At 39.8% G+C, this 16,985-nt stretch overlaps 1 protein-coding gene across 1 annotated transcript; it reads left to right on the forward strand.

Annotated features, from left to right (window-relative positions):
- The first annotated feature begins 1,580 nt into the window (after positions 1–1,580).
- Positions 1,581–16,360, forward strand: LOC127377087 (guanine nucleotide-binding protein G(i) subunit alpha-1). The gene is made up of 9 exons (XM_051424704.1): positions 1,581–2,437; positions 9,302–9,344; positions 9,864–10,005; positions 10,097–10,254; positions 11,955–12,083; positions 13,148–13,277; positions 13,362–13,515; positions 14,162–14,369; positions 15,248–16,360. The coding sequence occupies exons 1-8, from the start codon at positions 2,320–2,322 to the stop codon at positions 14,350–14,352; spliced, it is 1,065 nt and encodes a 354-aa protein (XP_051280664.1). The 5' UTR covers positions 1,581–2,319; the 3' UTR covers positions 14,353–14,369; positions 15,248–16,360.
- Positions 16,361–16,985: the final 625 nt, after the last annotated feature.

Consider the following 16,985-nt stretch of genomic DNA (forward strand, 5'->3'; position numbering starts at 1 on the left):
ATATGTAATATGACCTCACACAGCAAGGTTTCATGTGGAAGTAAACATGGAGGCCACTGAAGACAACATGTGTGGTTTTATTAATAAGTTGATGTACAGTGGAAGGCAGCAAATTCATAAGCAGACATTAATGAGGACACACTTTCAATTATGGCTTTCTGTGCAGCGATGGGTGCTACTTCTGTTTGGAGGTGTGTGTGACAGCGGCGTCAGAGCAAATAGAGGCCAGTTACAGTACGAAGGAGTGTCACCTCAAATACCCCAAAGGTCCAACACCTCCCTGTCCCTCCACCAACTACCTCCATACCAACTGTCTTACATGTGTGTATTCTCTGAGTGACCAGCACAGGATTGTGATAAACGTTGACCCACAGTTGCAGGCCTGTCATTGTTTCCAATAATCAATTTGTTTGAATGAATTTTTAAAAATAATTATCTCAAAACACACATATTATAACTGTTTGACACCACATGGGAAAGACTAAAGGTTAAAGACATTCGCTCTTACAACACCAACTATACTTACTAACTATATCTTTGCATGTAAATCTTACTTACTTCAGCCTTCAGCGAAGGTGTTTTTTATGAGCTTCTGGCAACGGGCCTGCTGACACAGAGTGCCAAATATTAACAGTCAGATGAGTCTGTACTCTTGTGGCATGCTAACGTTAGAAAGCGGGTCCACACATTTGTTGAGTTAGACAACTTTGTACAAAGTCAGGAGAAGCACATTGCCTCTCAGATGCTTTGGTGTCTGTCTGCTCAGGACAGCTCTTCTCCATGCTTTGCTCCGTATTATTATAGTAACAGCATAACATTTTTTAGTTTAGTTTACTGAAAGGTCAATAGGGCCATAGGTCAAGCTGATAGTGGAGCGCCCTCTGCTGGATCACAAGGCAAACTGCTTCAAACTGATCACACTGCATTGAGTTGCAAAAACTTAGATCTGTATCTGATCTGGACCACATAACAGAGTTGAAAAGATCAGATCAATGTGATTTGTGCTGTTCACAAACACAAAAACAGATCTGAGTCATGAGTCTGAGACAATCTGATTCAGCCCGCTGTTGCCAGCAGTGTGTATGTGGTCTATATCTGTATTATCTCCGGTTGCAAATGTCATGTAGCATTAACCAGGAAGCTGCATCAACTGCACTAATATACTGGAGTACATGAACATGATCGGTGGTGGTGTACAATGTTGAAGGAGGATTAAAACACAATGACATTAGAGCCAGTGTGGAGAGAGAAAAAGATGTTAGGAAAGGTTCTTGTAATAATAACATGATGTTAAATGATGTTAACCGTCATTTAACTCACAGAGGATTTCACACTCTAAATTCAGACACATGAAACCCTTTCATCGGCTCTTTTGTGTTCTTGATTTTGTTAATATTTCTGCCTGTTTTCGTTAAGATTATTAAAAACTAGGTTGTAATCAGGCAAACTGGAAGCAAAACAGGTTTAAAATCACGCCATAATAAACCTGTCTGTCAGACTGAACCTGCAGTTCAGCTGTAAGTCCACTGGCGGCGTTCTAATATCACACAAAACTTCTGCCAGTCTCTGCTGACTGGGAATCGATGTGAACTGTGGAGAAAACGCGCACCTGAGTCTTCAGCTGGTTTTAAACCACATAGTCCCTCAGTCCGCTAAGACTTGTGAGGAATACACCGATTTGTGTCCGACTTTGAGAGATAATTAGGCCACACAGACAGGATTCACACATCTGGTTTGGAAGAGACTACATTTCCCATCGGCCGTCTGGGGCGCATCAATTTTCCTTTTTCAGTACCGTTTTCTTGGTTTGCAGCTGGATCATCTGGATGAACGCGCCACTGCGCAGCAGCATTAGTCTTATGGGGAAGATCCGGTGATTTTATTATTGCGATTTTTCCTTTAAAAGGCTGGATTATTCATTTTTTCTGACAACTTTCTACATGAAGTAACCTATTTTGTTTTCTTCTTTTCTAATTCCCACGTTTTTCTGTGAGTTTAAACTACGGATAAGTTGGATAAAACGATTTTAAATAATCAGTTTTTGGGGGAGTTTCGCTGAAAATCCTGTATTTAATCACCTGGACAGACAAGAGTGTGTGGACTGAAGCTGATAGCTCTGCACAAGACTCTGGTTGTAGTCGGACAGACGAGCCTCCAGTGCCAACGCCTTTCCCCCTCTCTCTCTCTCTCTCCGCTTCTCCCCGGCTGGGAAACTTCAGCTCACACCGCCTCAAGGGCTGTTTGACGGCGATCCCCGTCGACTCATGACCTGCTGAAAACCCACAGCCCGACTCTAAAGAAGTTCATCACAGAGGGAAAATGGGGTGCACGATCAGCGCCGAGGACAAGGCAGCAGTGGAGAGGAGTAAAATGATTGATAAAAACCTGCGGGAGGACAGAGAGAAATCCTCCAGAGAAGTGAAACTGCTTCTGCTCGGTATGAACTGTGTTTCTGGCTTCTTTTAATGCGTGAGATCACTTTTAATCATCATCAATCTTTTGGCTACTTGTCATGTTCACTCTGTCACTAAAGTGTATCTGAGGGCCAAACACTCCTCTTCCTTCTGCTGGTTTAATGCAGCTGTGGCTCATCATTTCTGCACTGACACAACTTGTAGAAATAAACCAGATGTTGGTGGTGGTGGGGGGGGGGGGCGTCGCTGCCTTGTAACAAAACACGTTGTAACTTATGCAGGCCTGTCTAACTTCAGTTACTAACAGGGAAATGTTGACCCCCCCCCCTACTAAAACAGAGCAGCATCTGACATATCTACATCGTTATTTATGCTACATTCACACTGCAAGCCTCAGTGCTCAGTTCAGATGTGTTCCTCAGATCTGATGTGATTTGATGTGTGTGTGTTAACAGGTCACAGTCCTGCAGTAACCTGCATAAGGAAAAGGCTGACGTAAACAGTCACATGACTTCTGATATGACAGTTAACACTGAGGTCCCATTGCAGAACAATCAGACCTGATCTGATCTGGTTTGGACCATATATGGAAGTGACCAAATTAGAACTGAGAACATCTGATTCAATTTGATTTGTGCTGTTCACACTGTCATGAAAAATCTTTAATTTGGGGAACTTCTGCAGTGTGAACGCGGCCATAGTCGGATTTTTAGGGCAGTAGCTGATGATTACATTATTGTGATGATTGCTTTCTAGGTTAACATATTGAAAGAAAATAGCATTAGATCTGTTACAGTTGTCTATGACAAGTTCAAAATTGAAGTTGACAATTCAAAACTCAATACATATTCAGTTTATCAACATATAAGAAAGTAAAGCATAAAATAACAAAAATGAAGAAGCTAGAACTTGGTAACGTGTGCTTGAAAACTTACTTAAACGAGTAACTGATACGTCAAAATCATTGCCAGTGAATTTCCAAGTAAGTTTAGTGAGGGAAAATCAGCATAGATTTCTGCCATCCCTTAAACTCATTGTCACTCTTTTGCCACCCCATGATTATTTCTCTGGATCTGCCCCTGGGTTGGGGCACCAAAAAATATGAGGTTAGGTTTAGGAAAAGATTATGGTTTGGTCAAATGATCTCAGTTATCAATAAATGAACTGGTCTCAAGCAAGATTTCAGGTTATGGTGATTTTCGTTATTCTTCATCTTGCTCGGCTCTATCTGTAGTCATTTAATTGAACTAGAATATGTTTGAGTTCATTTCAGTTAATTCAGTCTTACTGGAACAAAAAAAACTGCCTGACACCGGTGACTCCCAGGTTCAGTGTCGTGGCCGCGCCTACACTAACTAACTACACCCACTATTTCACTCTCTCCTGCCTCCATTGAGCACTGGCTGTATGTAACTGCACTGCCTGCTGGTATTTCACAGACAAACTCAGTGGCACTGACACTGTGGGTGTGGACTGCACAGACGTGCCAGGAGGATTAAATGCCCCCAGACCAGCAGCACTCATCATTATTTCACTCTTTTCCCTCTTACAGGAAGTTGACTCTGAGTGTGAATGTCCCGTGTTATCTAACTCTACATCTCATTTTCTAGAAGCAAATGTGTTTGTGTATTCTCTATAGCAGTGGTCAAAGCAGTTTTAGTATGAGACCCCTGGAAATTAAGCAAATGTTTTGACCCCTCATTGCACATTACGACCATTGCATGGTCACTGGGATTTATCTTGTTTGAAGAACTTGTCGAGGCCTTGAGAAGTGAAACTATTCAGTATTTCACAAGAATGGCACATTTGAATCATGTGAATACCCCTCAGATTTGTCTTGAGAGCCCTTGTGGCGCCCCAACCTCCACGGGAACCACTGCTCTATATACAATATGTGTGATGAAACATTTCTGACACAATATCACACCTTGTCAGAACTGTGTGCTCTTTGTGCGTAAGGCGACTATCCTGTTGCACTTTTGACGCCATCATAGCAGTTCATAATAAAACTAATAATAATAATAATAATAATGATAAAAATACTGACAAATACACGTCACATGTTATTTAAGCTGGTGGTCTATTTTGTCTGAATAACCATTATCAGAATTATCACATGCTGGCACCCTTGTATACAAAAATGATTAGACACCATGTTCAATTTACTTGTTGCTAATAAATAAAAGACCAAATTGAGAGGTCACTTTCTCAGGGCGGTAACTTTATGCTGATTGACAAAAAGTCAAAATAATGCAAGACTATACTCATTATTAGACTATACTCATTGTTAGACTATACTCATTATTAGCTTTTCTGGTCAAAATCTGGTATTTATTTAAGTTGTTTTGCAGTAAAATGCACTGAATGAGCACATTCCCTGATCACAAGTCAACTTATTGCACTCCTCTTTTTCTCACCAGGAGGGACAGGGCTGAAAATATTCTTTAAGTCTGCATTAATTGACTTTTTGGCCACTTGTGGGCAGCTGTCTATGTACACATCCAGCAGATATTGAGAAACATTACCCTTTATTGGAGTCATGTTTCTAGGAAGCTGAATGCAAATCCAATATTCACTATCTTTAGCTCTGTTTTGTTCTCCAACATCTCCTTAGGGAAATATCCAGCTCAGGCTGCTCAGTGCTTCACTATCGACAGTGTACAGTTGGTTTTTAGAGCTTTTTCACTGAACACGCCAGTCAGTCAAACGCTACTTGAAGCTGGAAATGGTGCTGATGAGAGTGAACCAAAAACAGCCAAAGCAGAGCTGAAATACACTCTGTAGGAGCTGAGGGGAACTAGAGTTTGGTAGTAATTTTGTGATGATTTTAGCCATTGTTAATATAAAAAATATTGATAGGAGCAGCTTTAACTGAGCTGCTTAAATAAATAAAAAAACATTAATTTCTTAACCACATGTGAACTATAACTGCATTGAAACCACCATACAATGACACTCATACACTGTTGTAATTCAATGCTCTCGACGCCTTGGTTGAGACAATGCTTTTTTTTGGTTTGTTTTATGTTTTGCAATTAATGTCAAAAGAAATATATAAAGAAGAAAAGCATAGAGACATCGACGTTGTGTTATTTAAATGCTAAAGAGATAGTTTACTGACAAGAACCTTTCAGTATGCAGAGTTCCCCCTCTTCTTTTTTCCTGTAACGTGATCTCTTGTAATCTGATTAGATATGTCTGAAACATGTTACCAGAATAAATGAGAGTACCAAGTACCTGATTAAATGGGTGATTCAGGTGCAGCTATTAAATTGGTCATTGAAATGAAATAATCACTACATTCATGCAGCAGAACATCCTCTAGACGTTGCAACATAATGCACTGCTGAAATATGACGCACAGAAGATTGTGTCTCAACAAGCTGCGTCATATTTGTTTATCGTGAAAAATCTCCAACCCTCATGTTATTAAAAGAATCAGTCATGGTTTGCCAGGCAGACAAATTAATTAGCTGATTATGACCACTAGTGAGCAAAGATAGTATCTGCTGTTATAGAGGGAGGAGTACAAACTGTAAGGGAGGACACTGACGTAACATTTTTAGAGACGTCTTAATAACAAAAATTCCATTGAGAGATTCAGAGTCATTCTTCCAGAGTAATCCCAGTCAACTGATTGAAGTTTTAGCAGTAATCATCATAACAGGAACTACCGTATGTAATGTCAGATAATTTATTACATTTATTTATTTTATTTTTTACTGTTTGTGTTCTGGGTCACATTCCTGTTAATGGCATTATTGTCACAATGAGGTCAGCAGGTTCCTCCGGACGTTTACTGTGATTTTTCTTGTACCTTCATCTAGAAGATATGGCAAGAACAAAACCCAACCTTCCAACCCTTCCTACCATTTCATGTATACCCACAACTTTATCGTAGTGCTTTTCCTTTGTCTTACAGCCTAATTGCATTGGTTTGTTGTGTAGAAGAAAAGCTATTTTAGGTAGTTGAAGCCAGAGTGTAATGACAGAAGTTAGACCTGAAATAGACTTCACATGAAGTCACATAGATGTTGTTGTTGAATCAGTTTGGGGAAGATACCGACCAGCAGCTAACTGATCTATGAGGATTAACTTGAGGCTGATATGTGAGGTGGTGCAACATTACAATGCAGTGCTAAAATCTCTTTTTTTTATGTTCTGACCGCAGAGCTGAAGGGGATGTGATTTTTCCAGGCAGTGCCCTCCACTCCCTGTCTGTGCTGGAACAGGAGAGTTATAGGGGGAAAACAAAGAGTTCGACTGCTGTTCTTTATACAAAACCACAAAGCTCGAAGATCCTTCCAATGAAAATGGTCTCCCGTTTAACCACGAACAGTGATTCATAAAATATCTGCAATTGAGATTCTTGTTAAATGAGGCCTGGTTTGGAGTCTGACTCCTGCATGGGTTTGGACGACTCTGTGAATGCCTGTGCAAAGTTGGTTTGCGAACTGGCAGGAAACCATGCTTGACTATCAGCCAAAAATGCCTTGAATGAGAGAATTTGTGACTGACAGAACTGAGGAAAAGGATCAGCACAATTTGTCCTGTCTTGCTTGTCTGTGTGAGTGGGGCTTGAATCGCTTTTGCTGGTGACAGCTTAACCAAAGAATTCATGGATTTATTTCTGGTTAGCTGGCCATCTGAACATATCAGTGAACTGTAAGCCTCCTTGACAAAACTCATCTGCTCAGGATTCCTAACTAGCAGCGGGAACATGCCTCGCCATCTTTTAGGGAAACAATACTAAGAGAATGTATATCCTTATTTTGTTTATTATTTAAGTTTCCTTGCATTGAGACTTGTTCCTGACTGCTTTAAAAAAGAAGCTGGTATCCATATTTCAAATTCCACTGCCTGAAAACTACTTCATCCTGTGGTTGCTGATAATTACTGCAGTTATATTGAGCAAAAGCTCCACTGCCACTATAAACTCATCCCAGATGTTTATCACTGGTTGGATGAGTTTGATATGTTTCATGTGCGCACATGTTTTCATCCCTCTTTTAATTAAACTCTGGCTATGAAATATTGCTGATTCTGCTGAGTCAGTGGTTGGCATATGGGGCAAAGCTCTGACTCTCCACCACTGAAACCTGCATTTAGATCCCAGTGGCTTGGCCAGGCCTCCATCAATCTGTTAGGAGGACTAGATTTGGTACAGTGAAATATTGTTGCTGCCAATTTGTCCCTGAGGCCAACTATGTTACTGCAGTCCCAACCACAGCCATTATCAGTCTGTCAAACTGTTGATACTTCAAACAACAAACAAGGTTTTAAACCATGAGGACTAAAAAGAATAGTGCAACCTTTTGAGAGAGTTGAGAACATTGATACCAAATCTTTACTGTCAATATGAAACTGGAGCCAGAAGACAGTTTGCTTTGTTTAATTAATAGAAAAAAAGAATAGTTGTTGAAGTGAACATGCTGGGGTTTTACAGGGTGTTATTTGCTGGACTATCTTGGCCAGGCACAATGACTTCCTCGTGTCTCTGCATCATAATTGCACTTTGGATTAGCTTCAGAGGTGCTAGTTGTTGGATTTTGTTACCTTTGGACAGACTAAAAGGGCTTTTAAAAGTTGTTGCCCCCCATGTCTGGTCTTTATGCTAAGCTAAGATAAGCGGCTGCTGGCTCTAGCCTCAAATTCCACAGTGGTATTGATCTTTTATGCAACTTTTATGCAACTCCAAGAAAGTGAATAAACCTTGAAATCCGTTTCAATGGTCCATGCTGAAAAAGGGCACACAATGTGGAAGAAAACACCACCATCACATTCACATCGCTGTTGTAGCGAGTACTCATGGTCTGTGTGGCAGGCAGCTTCACAGAAGGGCTGGAGGAGAGTGCGTACCATGCCTGTGAAACTCCTTGTTGTCTGCTTGTTGTAAAAAAGAAACAAAAAAGAAACAACAAATGGCTGCCAACATCTGATCTGGTCCATTATCAAAGAATCCCATTTGATTCTGTTAAAGGGAAAGAAGACATTATGAGTCACTGACATTTGTCTCTTAGGGTTAAATATCACAAATAGAAAAAGAGCAGACTCTCTTATATTGAACAGCTGGGTTTGGGTCAGAGAAGAGTTGTTTTTTTGCTGTTTTTTTGGCTTTAAATTGCAGACAGGCTCAATGTGGTGTTTTTATGGCACCTCTGCTTTCTAACGCCCAGCACAGCATGATATCTGGGATTGTCTCTCAAATGGAAAAAGCCAGTGGCTCAGCCAGAAGCATGACAACTGTTTCCTGCTTGGTGTAAAAATACTGTAAATATTTCTCGCGTAAAATCCCTTCCCCACTCATCATTATTACAATGGCCTTTATTGTAATAGAGGCTCAGTAATGCTTTGATATCAGTTGTGCCAGTCATTAGTTCATCATTTGTCACAGATTGACACTATTATATAAGCTCCCACTTCCTAAGGTGGAGCCCTAGCTCATCACAATACTCACTTCTCCCATGATCCTCTAAAGCTCCAGACTGTGGTATACACATTTTAGGGTATGCAGATGGTATCTGATCCCTACATTTGACACTGATGTCTGTGTTTTTCTGTGGCCTGTTACAAATATCTTGGTTCTTAAGGCAGAAGTAACCGCTGACGGTTTCATCAGATAGTTCAGTACTGTAGAATGCAAAGGAATACTTTATGATTGTATATATGCTCCCTCAGGCCCCACATAAACACCATCAGAATTTATCACAAGGCTGCTGTTTCATGGGTGTTTTGACGCAAACATACAGCATGATGCGTGATTATATGAGATTAGATTCAGTCTAGCCTTTGATGTGAGAGGGGTCTGAAACTGTGAAGGTGTTTTTGTGGCTGCTGTCATTCGTGGTATGTATGCCCCTGTTTTATCTACTGTCCCTCTTTTTCAGGTGCTGGGGAATCTGGGAAAAGCACAATAGTAAAGCAGATGAAGTAAGTGACAGCTTGTAACACAGTTGTGATAACACTATTGCACATGACTTATTAAAGTCCTACGTCCAGTTGGAAACTTGACACTATTTTTGTGTTCCACTGATGAAAGACCGTCCCACTCCCTCACCGCCACTTTCAGCTTATTGTCAGAGGTTAATGGTGTGTGATTACAAACAGGGTTCATCTTTGTGGAAATACCGTGGAAGCAAAGCAGGAGCCCCATTTCACTGTGCTCAGGCAGAGGAGGAAGCCCCCTTTTTGCAGAACGTTTTAAACAATGGCCTCAGAGGCCAGTCGTAGCCTGGCAGGACCTGAATAGAGTCCCCCAGTTCCCACATTAGGCGTGCTGCATGCTCACTGAAGCTCAAATTCCAGCACTAATGACAGTATTGCATTAAGCTTTTCAAATTTGCCATTTGTTCCACATTTTCTGAATTCTGTTTGCCATTGTTCACACTGTCAACATTTATTTGGACTCTAAAAGCCTAGTTGGATTTTATTTGTGTGTTTTTTTGTCAGAATCATTCATGAAGATGGCTACTCAGAAGAGGAGTGCAAGCAGTACAAAGTGGTGGTGTACAGCAACACCATCCAGTCCATCATGGCCATCATCAGGGCAATGGGCCGGTTAAAGATAGAATTTGGGGATGCTGCACGGGCGGTAAGTTGCAATAATCATGCTATTAAAGAGGCACATCCTCATTCATGATATGAATCACCACAGTGACAGCAGTTATTGTCTTTATTGCCAGGACGATGCCCGTCAGCTGTTTGCCCTGGCGAGCTCAGCGGAGGAAGGGATATTGCCAGCAGAGCTGGCCACCGTGATTCAGAGGCTGTGGAGCGATAGTGGAGTTCAGACATGCTTCGATCGATCTCGAGAGTATCAGCTCAACGACTCTGCTGCATAGTGAGGACTCACTTCTCTACATACAGACCCACACTTAAATACCAACTACATGCCTGTTAAATGAGTCGATTTACAGATGACTACAGCCTTAAACTCTAAAAAGCAATCTGAAAAAAATGTCTTAACAAATAGTTTACTCTGGTATTCAGCTGCAAAATATAGCTCATTGGCCACTCCTTTACGTTGCCATGTTGGAGAGGTCAAGATCTGCTGGTAAATAATACAATATGTACTGAGAGATTCAGACTTCACTACAAACCACCTCGCTTAACTGGTGATACTGGTGACTGGGGATTTCAAATTGGTAGATCCTTTCAGAAGTATCCCAGAAGCTGCTTTCCACTCTGCTCTGTGGACAATACGCAGCTGGTTGCAGCTTCCGTCAAAAATATACCAGCCGCTTCAAGTAGCACAGAGCAGATCGAATCCAGTCGCTTTTTTCAACATAAAAAACCCTATGTGAACTTCTGATCATAAAAACATTTTTTGTAAACTAGTTCTTTCTTAGTTTTAAGTTTCTGCTGGTCGGACAAAACATAAAATTTCTTGTTTTGTCATTTGATGAGATTAAGCTGGGCCTTAGGAAGGACATTTTATAGACCCAACAGTTCACTAATAGTGAGTAATCTGCAAATTATTCATTAATGAAAACAATCATTAGTTACAGTTTCACCTGATTCTTTTTACTTGAAAATTTCCAATGAATCAAGTGTCATTTTACTACTCATGTATGTAATGTATTGGCACTTCCCAGTGGAAGTGAAACTGCTCTGACGATTTATAGGAAAGTTAGAAATTGCCTCATCCATCTTCAAGGTGTTACTCTTTAATAAGAGATTTCTTGTGGTCTTGTCTTCCTCATTATAATAACTTTGACTAAAAGCAGTTTTCCTCCTACATGTCTCTAATATTTCCATTGAACGAAGAAAGAGGCAAGATGTGTCTTGTTCTTCCCGTCTTGTGTCAGCTTGTTGCACAGTTGATCACATTCCTATGAAAGGAGAAACTGGAAACTGTTAGCCTAAGCTCTCCAGATATCTCTTCATTTGACCAAAAGGTTTCAGTTTATTGTGATTGTCTACTGCTCATTACGACTGTCTGATGAAGAAAAATACAAACACAGCAGTTTGAGCTAAATGTAGTTCAGTCTTGTAGTAACAATCAGACATGGATAAAGCTCAAGGTTTTGTGTTTCTGCAGTGTTTATATCTCACTCGCTCTGAAAGAAAGTGACTCAGTGTGAAGGACACCTTCTTTGTTTTGAAAACAGCCGAGCTGTCGTGGCTCTCGGTGCTCTTTATCCTCAGTACAAGACAAGAGGAACCAGTGGAGTTAGTCTGTTTTTACTCAGCCCACAAGGAGCCTGTGTTTATAATGCACCAAAATATGAGCCCATATTTAGTATCATACTGTGGAGTACCCGGATGTCTGTCTGCGGAGCAAACCCTCCACTTCACCAGACATAAGTGTCCGAAATACCTTTAGTTGTTTTGCATTATTGCCTTTTTTTTGTTTTTTTAAGTATCTGTCAGGAAGGCTCCATTTTTACCATAGGGTGTTAAAAGGAAGAAAAACAGCAATTTTTGGTGACATCTCTTTTATGAAAGACATATTAGGAGCGGCCCATATTGTAAATTTAAATTATACTATGATGTGTTTGTCGGCTCTGTGATCATCTTCATATGTTTTCTGTCTCTCAGCTACCTAAATGACTTGGACAGGATCTGTCAGCCGAACTACGTCCCAACTCAGCAGGATGTGCTGCGTACACGTGTGAAGACCACCGGCATCGTGGAAACTCACTTCACCTTCAAAGATCTCTACTTCAAGTTAGTATAGCTGCAATTTATCTGCTCATGAAGTGCAATAAAAATAACTTATTAAGCTGTACAAACAGCCATGGCCTGAGCCAGTTTATTGCGTTGATGAGCATTTGGATGTCCTCGTTATGAGACGTAACACAGTGTTCTGAATGATGTTTCTTTTAGTGGACTTTTCTCCAGTCTTTGGTGTTTGTTATTTTTTGAGAAATACTGGATAGTTTTACTTCTTCGTGTGCAAATTGTGACGATTGGTTACAAGCGCTCTCTATATGAATATATGTATGAGTTATATTAAGGGGTCAGTGAGAGTCAGTGACATAACACAAGCATTTTACTGTATAAACGGTAAAATGCTTGGTTGTTGAGGTTGTTTTACTCAGATTTGTAACATTTTGTCATTATCTAAGAGGTACTTCATTACTTTGAAGCAATTAAATGTTGATTGGCTTTATTTCTACTGTATCCTACATATATATAGTTGGTTTAGTCTGATTTTGTCTTTATCACATGTTGTCATAATGGTCCCATCATCATATAATTCTGCAGTATTTTTGGATTGATGTACCTGCATTTGGCTTGTTTGGAGCTCTGTTTGTTGCCCCATGTTGCTTTGCTGTTATAAGTGCTGCTGACAGGCATTCAGCCTAATACGACCCAGCTTTGCTGCAGTAAATGTAATTACATTGCTTCACTCCTTTTACATTATTTTGTCTAGCTCTTGTACTTAGAAATATTGGTGAAACAATAACTATAATAGCCTCCCTGGCCTGCCTTAACCCTGTAAAAAAAAACGCTTGGGATCTGGAAATGTGCAATCACTGAATTAGTGTTGAAGCACACAACGTTCTTTCATTTAATTTCTGTGTCAGTTAAACATCTCAGTATAGATTCAGTTTGACTCTGAAGGCCTCAGGTGGAGACAGAGGCAACACACACACACACACACACACACACACACACACCAGCCCTGGATTTACAAGCACAGTAAAATTTAGATGACATTAAAATTAGTACATTCACTGTCTGTCTGTTTACATTTGTTTATGCAGTTACTGTCTGTGTGTCTGCAGGATGTTTGATGTTGGGGGTCAGCGGTCAGAGAGGAAGAAGTGGATCCATTGTTTTGAGGGAGTCACAAGTATCATTTTCTGTGTAGCGCTCAGCGACTACGACCTTGTCTTGGCGGAGGATGAAGAGATGGTAATTGATTGATACACTGTGGTTTAGGTTCACTGTATGTCACAAAAAATACCAACCATGGGTCCACGTGTTCTCTTTCCTCAGAACCGGATGCACGAGAGCATGAAGCTTTTCGACTCCATCTGCAACAACAAGTGGTTCACGCTCACCTCCATCATCCTCTTCCTCAACAAGAAGGATTTGTTTGAAGAGAAGATCAGCAGGAGTCCGCTCACTATCTGCTACCCCGTATACTCTGGTGAGACGAACTGGGACATTTATTGAGTTTTAATGTGATATTGTCAGATTGTGTGTAGTTGTTCATCTTCCGTTCATGTTCTTCTGAGCACTGACTGCCTGGAAATGTGTGATCATGCTCTTGATTTATTTTACTTAAACCCTTGAGGATACTGTACCGTTTAGTCACTTTTGAGGTTGTGTTGTATGTTAAATAAGCTTTGAGTATAATATGTGTCTTTATAATATGCGTGCTTGAACTAGTGACACTTTTACCAATCAGACAAAGGCTCTGTGTTTTACTGTCGAGCTGCTTTATCACATGTGAACTGAAGCCTGAATACATTCTCTGTACAGCCAACTAACATATCTGCATTTTAACTTTAACTCTCAATAATATACTGTTGCCCATATTTTTGCTTGTCAATTTTATAAACTCAGGATGTCCATGATGTATTTTGACAGTTTAATCTATTTATAGATCTGCAACACAAGGGTTTGTGTCACAATTCTCCTTTAAGATACACCTGGTCACATATTAATAGTATCTGTTGCTTTAGTGCGTTTAATCCACATTGTTAGAAATAAGATGAATTAAGCTGTTTTCCAGAGATCTTCCAGGATTAATCCATGTAACATTTATAACTGACCTTTTTTTCCCCCTGCAGGTGGGAATTCATACGAAGAGGCGGCCGCTTATATCCAGTGCCAGTTTGAAGATTTAAATAAGCGAAAGGACACCAAGGAGATCTACACCCACTTCACTTGTGCCACAGACACCAAGAATGTGCAGTTTGTGTTCGATGCCGTCACCGACGTCATCATCAAGATCAACCTGAGGGAGATCGGGCTCTACTAAATTTTCAGGCCGTTCAGGTCAGCACATTCACATGGACCACTGTTCACAGTTCATTGTCTCCAGAAGATGAGTCATACTTCTTCTGTCAACCCTCCTGATTTTACTGGGAGAGTTTTTTATTGCCCTCTTCCAGTTTCCTCCTGTGGTCACAATTCTCCTGTATTTCTCCTAAATTATGACAAATTTTCAGACCTGTTTCTTTGGTTTGGAGATGGTTAACCCACATGCGGCTGGGGCAAGGACGGGAGGTCTTTAAATTCGCTGCCACCAGTGTTCCCTGTAGAGGATCATGCTATCCATGCTGAGTGCATTTTAGCATGCTAACTCTGGCCCAAAGTACAGTTTATGTTTTGTCAGGTGTAAAGAGCTAAAAAAAAAAAGCATGTCTATAAAATGTATTTTATTACAGTGTTAAGATTCTAAACTTTGAAGACTTTAACACAAGCTATATTCACAGAGCCTTCACTCTCTGATAAACTGCCTCGTCCTGCATTAGTAAAGTTAAAACAACCAAAGAGCCGATAGAAAAATTGTCAAGTGTGAGGGAGGAGAAAACACTGAATTTGTCAAAAAAAAGAAGCTTATTAAGTCTGTATGATTGTTTAAAGTTTCAAAAATACACAATACAGACAGAAAACTGTATAAAAGAAAAAAAAATGCTTTGTTTTACACAAACATCCTGCAGTTACAGTGGTCACTGTTTGGGTTCATTGTTTAGTGTTGCTGTTATTGTTGAACACATTGAATATGATATGAAGTGTCCATACAATATGTCACTTAGTCAGGGGTTGTCAGTCTACTCAATAATAGAAAAGGGGTCCTTTAAGGTTGGGAACCACTGTTTTAGAGGCATTGTATTCATAGTGATGGTCTTAATGATATCATCTCCTTGCAGGTGTCTGGAGGAAAATCAGGACTTTCTGGGCTGGTATGTCTTGTCTGCAGATTGGAAAGTATGTGTTACTAAGGACTGAGCTGGTGGCCATGCTGCATGCAGGACTTAAATTCCACAATTCGGGGACTTGATACTATGATCACTTTTGTCTTAACAGATTTAACGATGCAGAGCATACTGGGAGGAACTGATAAGTGGGAGGGGGGCTTCTGAAATGATCACTGTGAGTTCTGTGGAGTCCTGTCATATTCAAGACCTTTACATCAGTCAGGGGCTGGCAGGTAAAGCCCCTCTGATGTCTCTGACGCATTTATAGTTTGCCATATGTACAAGGACCAAAACAAAGCAAATCTATTACTGCATTTCACAGTTTCACAGCTGACATGTAAATTCTGTTCACTTTCTTTGTGTTGAATCTTCTCTTAGCTTAAGTATGTATCACATTGCTTTTATTAAATGTTTGAATTTTGGTATATTTTATTTTAATTTTGAGTTGCAGTTATATAGTATTTCCACTTTTGGATGTGTGAATGCGATAACTTATGTGGAGAAGCATTTTGCGTGAGCAGTTTTAATGTATATAAGTTAACCTTTTGGGTCTGGGATTAGTTAGAAAGAGTTTAATGAGCTCAGTAGCAACACAGCTGTCTATATAAAAATTTTAACAATTAACTAGACAACAATGTATTGAACAATATTTTTATACATGAGACATCACTGCAAATCAGTTTGTAAGGGAGCTCTTGGGTTCCCTGTGTTTTCCATAGGAGTTTAAATATGACTTATATTATTTACTCAGTGGAGGCCAATATAGAATATCCTGTTTATCAAGGTAATTGTTTTAATCCTATGGATATCAGTGAAGATATTTAAACACATTGAACATAAAAAGTGGAATAGTTTAGTCAAAGGCTGTGCTTGTGTTTTTTGGGCGAAGCTGTCACATAATACCGAGGAAGTCTGTTGCTGTTATACAGTACACTATAGTGGAGCACAGTTTGGGTTAGATCAGCCATTTCCTGGTAGAAAGCATTAACAGTTTTCATGTGTAGATCTCTTTACATTTCTGCAGTTGTATTGATTCATTTTAATATCAATAAATGATGGCACAAAGTTGTCTCCCCTTTCTTCTATTTTAAAGACTAAATATAATCTTATCACATGCAACACCAATAAAATATTATCCACTGTGGTCGGATTTGAACCATGTAAGGAAGGAGGTTATAGAGGACTCCAGGTTGGTTAGAGTTGACGTAAAGACAGGTGTGTGTTCTGATTAAAGAACAGGACTTTCCCAGTTATGTGGATTTATTTAGACTGTGGTCCATATAACAAATGATATGAACAAAGGTAAACATCAGTATATGAGTATAATAAAAAAAACTGTACAAGTAGCCTACACTCATAAAAACAAACAGGACTGTATCAACAACCAATTTACTGCAAGCATACCGCCTACCACGAGCCTTATAAGCAAGATAAATTACTGGCAGAGATATATGTGAAGAGTTACCAAATAATCATACTAACATTTGGTTTGCATTTATAAATATAAGCCCACTCACTTTTGAGCATTTACACACTGCAATTAACAGAGGTGATGTAGGTGAAAGGCAAAAAACACCACTTAAAAGGTCCAGAGAGGATCTATTGGGAGAAATTGAATGTAATTTCATAGGTATGTTTTCATTAGTGTATAATCGCCTGAAAATAATAATAATAACTTAGGGGAATGAGA

This window comes from Dicentrarchus labrax, unplaced genomic scaffold (genome assembly GCF_905237075.1).
Source record: "Dicentrarchus labrax unplaced genomic scaffold, dlabrax2021, whole genome shotgun sequence".
In the NCBI taxonomy this organism is placed as follows: Eukaryota; Metazoa; Chordata; class Actinopteri; family Moronidae; genus Dicentrarchus; species Dicentrarchus labrax.

Excerpts from the sequence above, each read along its gene's own strand:
- LOC127377087 (XM_051424704.1), top strand. The coding sequence starts at position 2,320 with ATGGGGTGCACGATCAGCGCCGAGGACAAGGCAGCAGTGGAGAGGAGT. Across the intron at positions 9,345-9,863 it reads ACAATAGTAAAGCAGATGAA|AATCATTCATGAAGATGGCT; the intron begins GTAAGTGACAGC and ends TTTTTTTGTCAG. Across the intron at positions 13,516-14,161 it reads CTGCTACCCCGTATACTCTG|GTGGGAATTCATACGAAGAG; the intron begins GTGAGACGAACT and ends TTCCCCCTGCAG.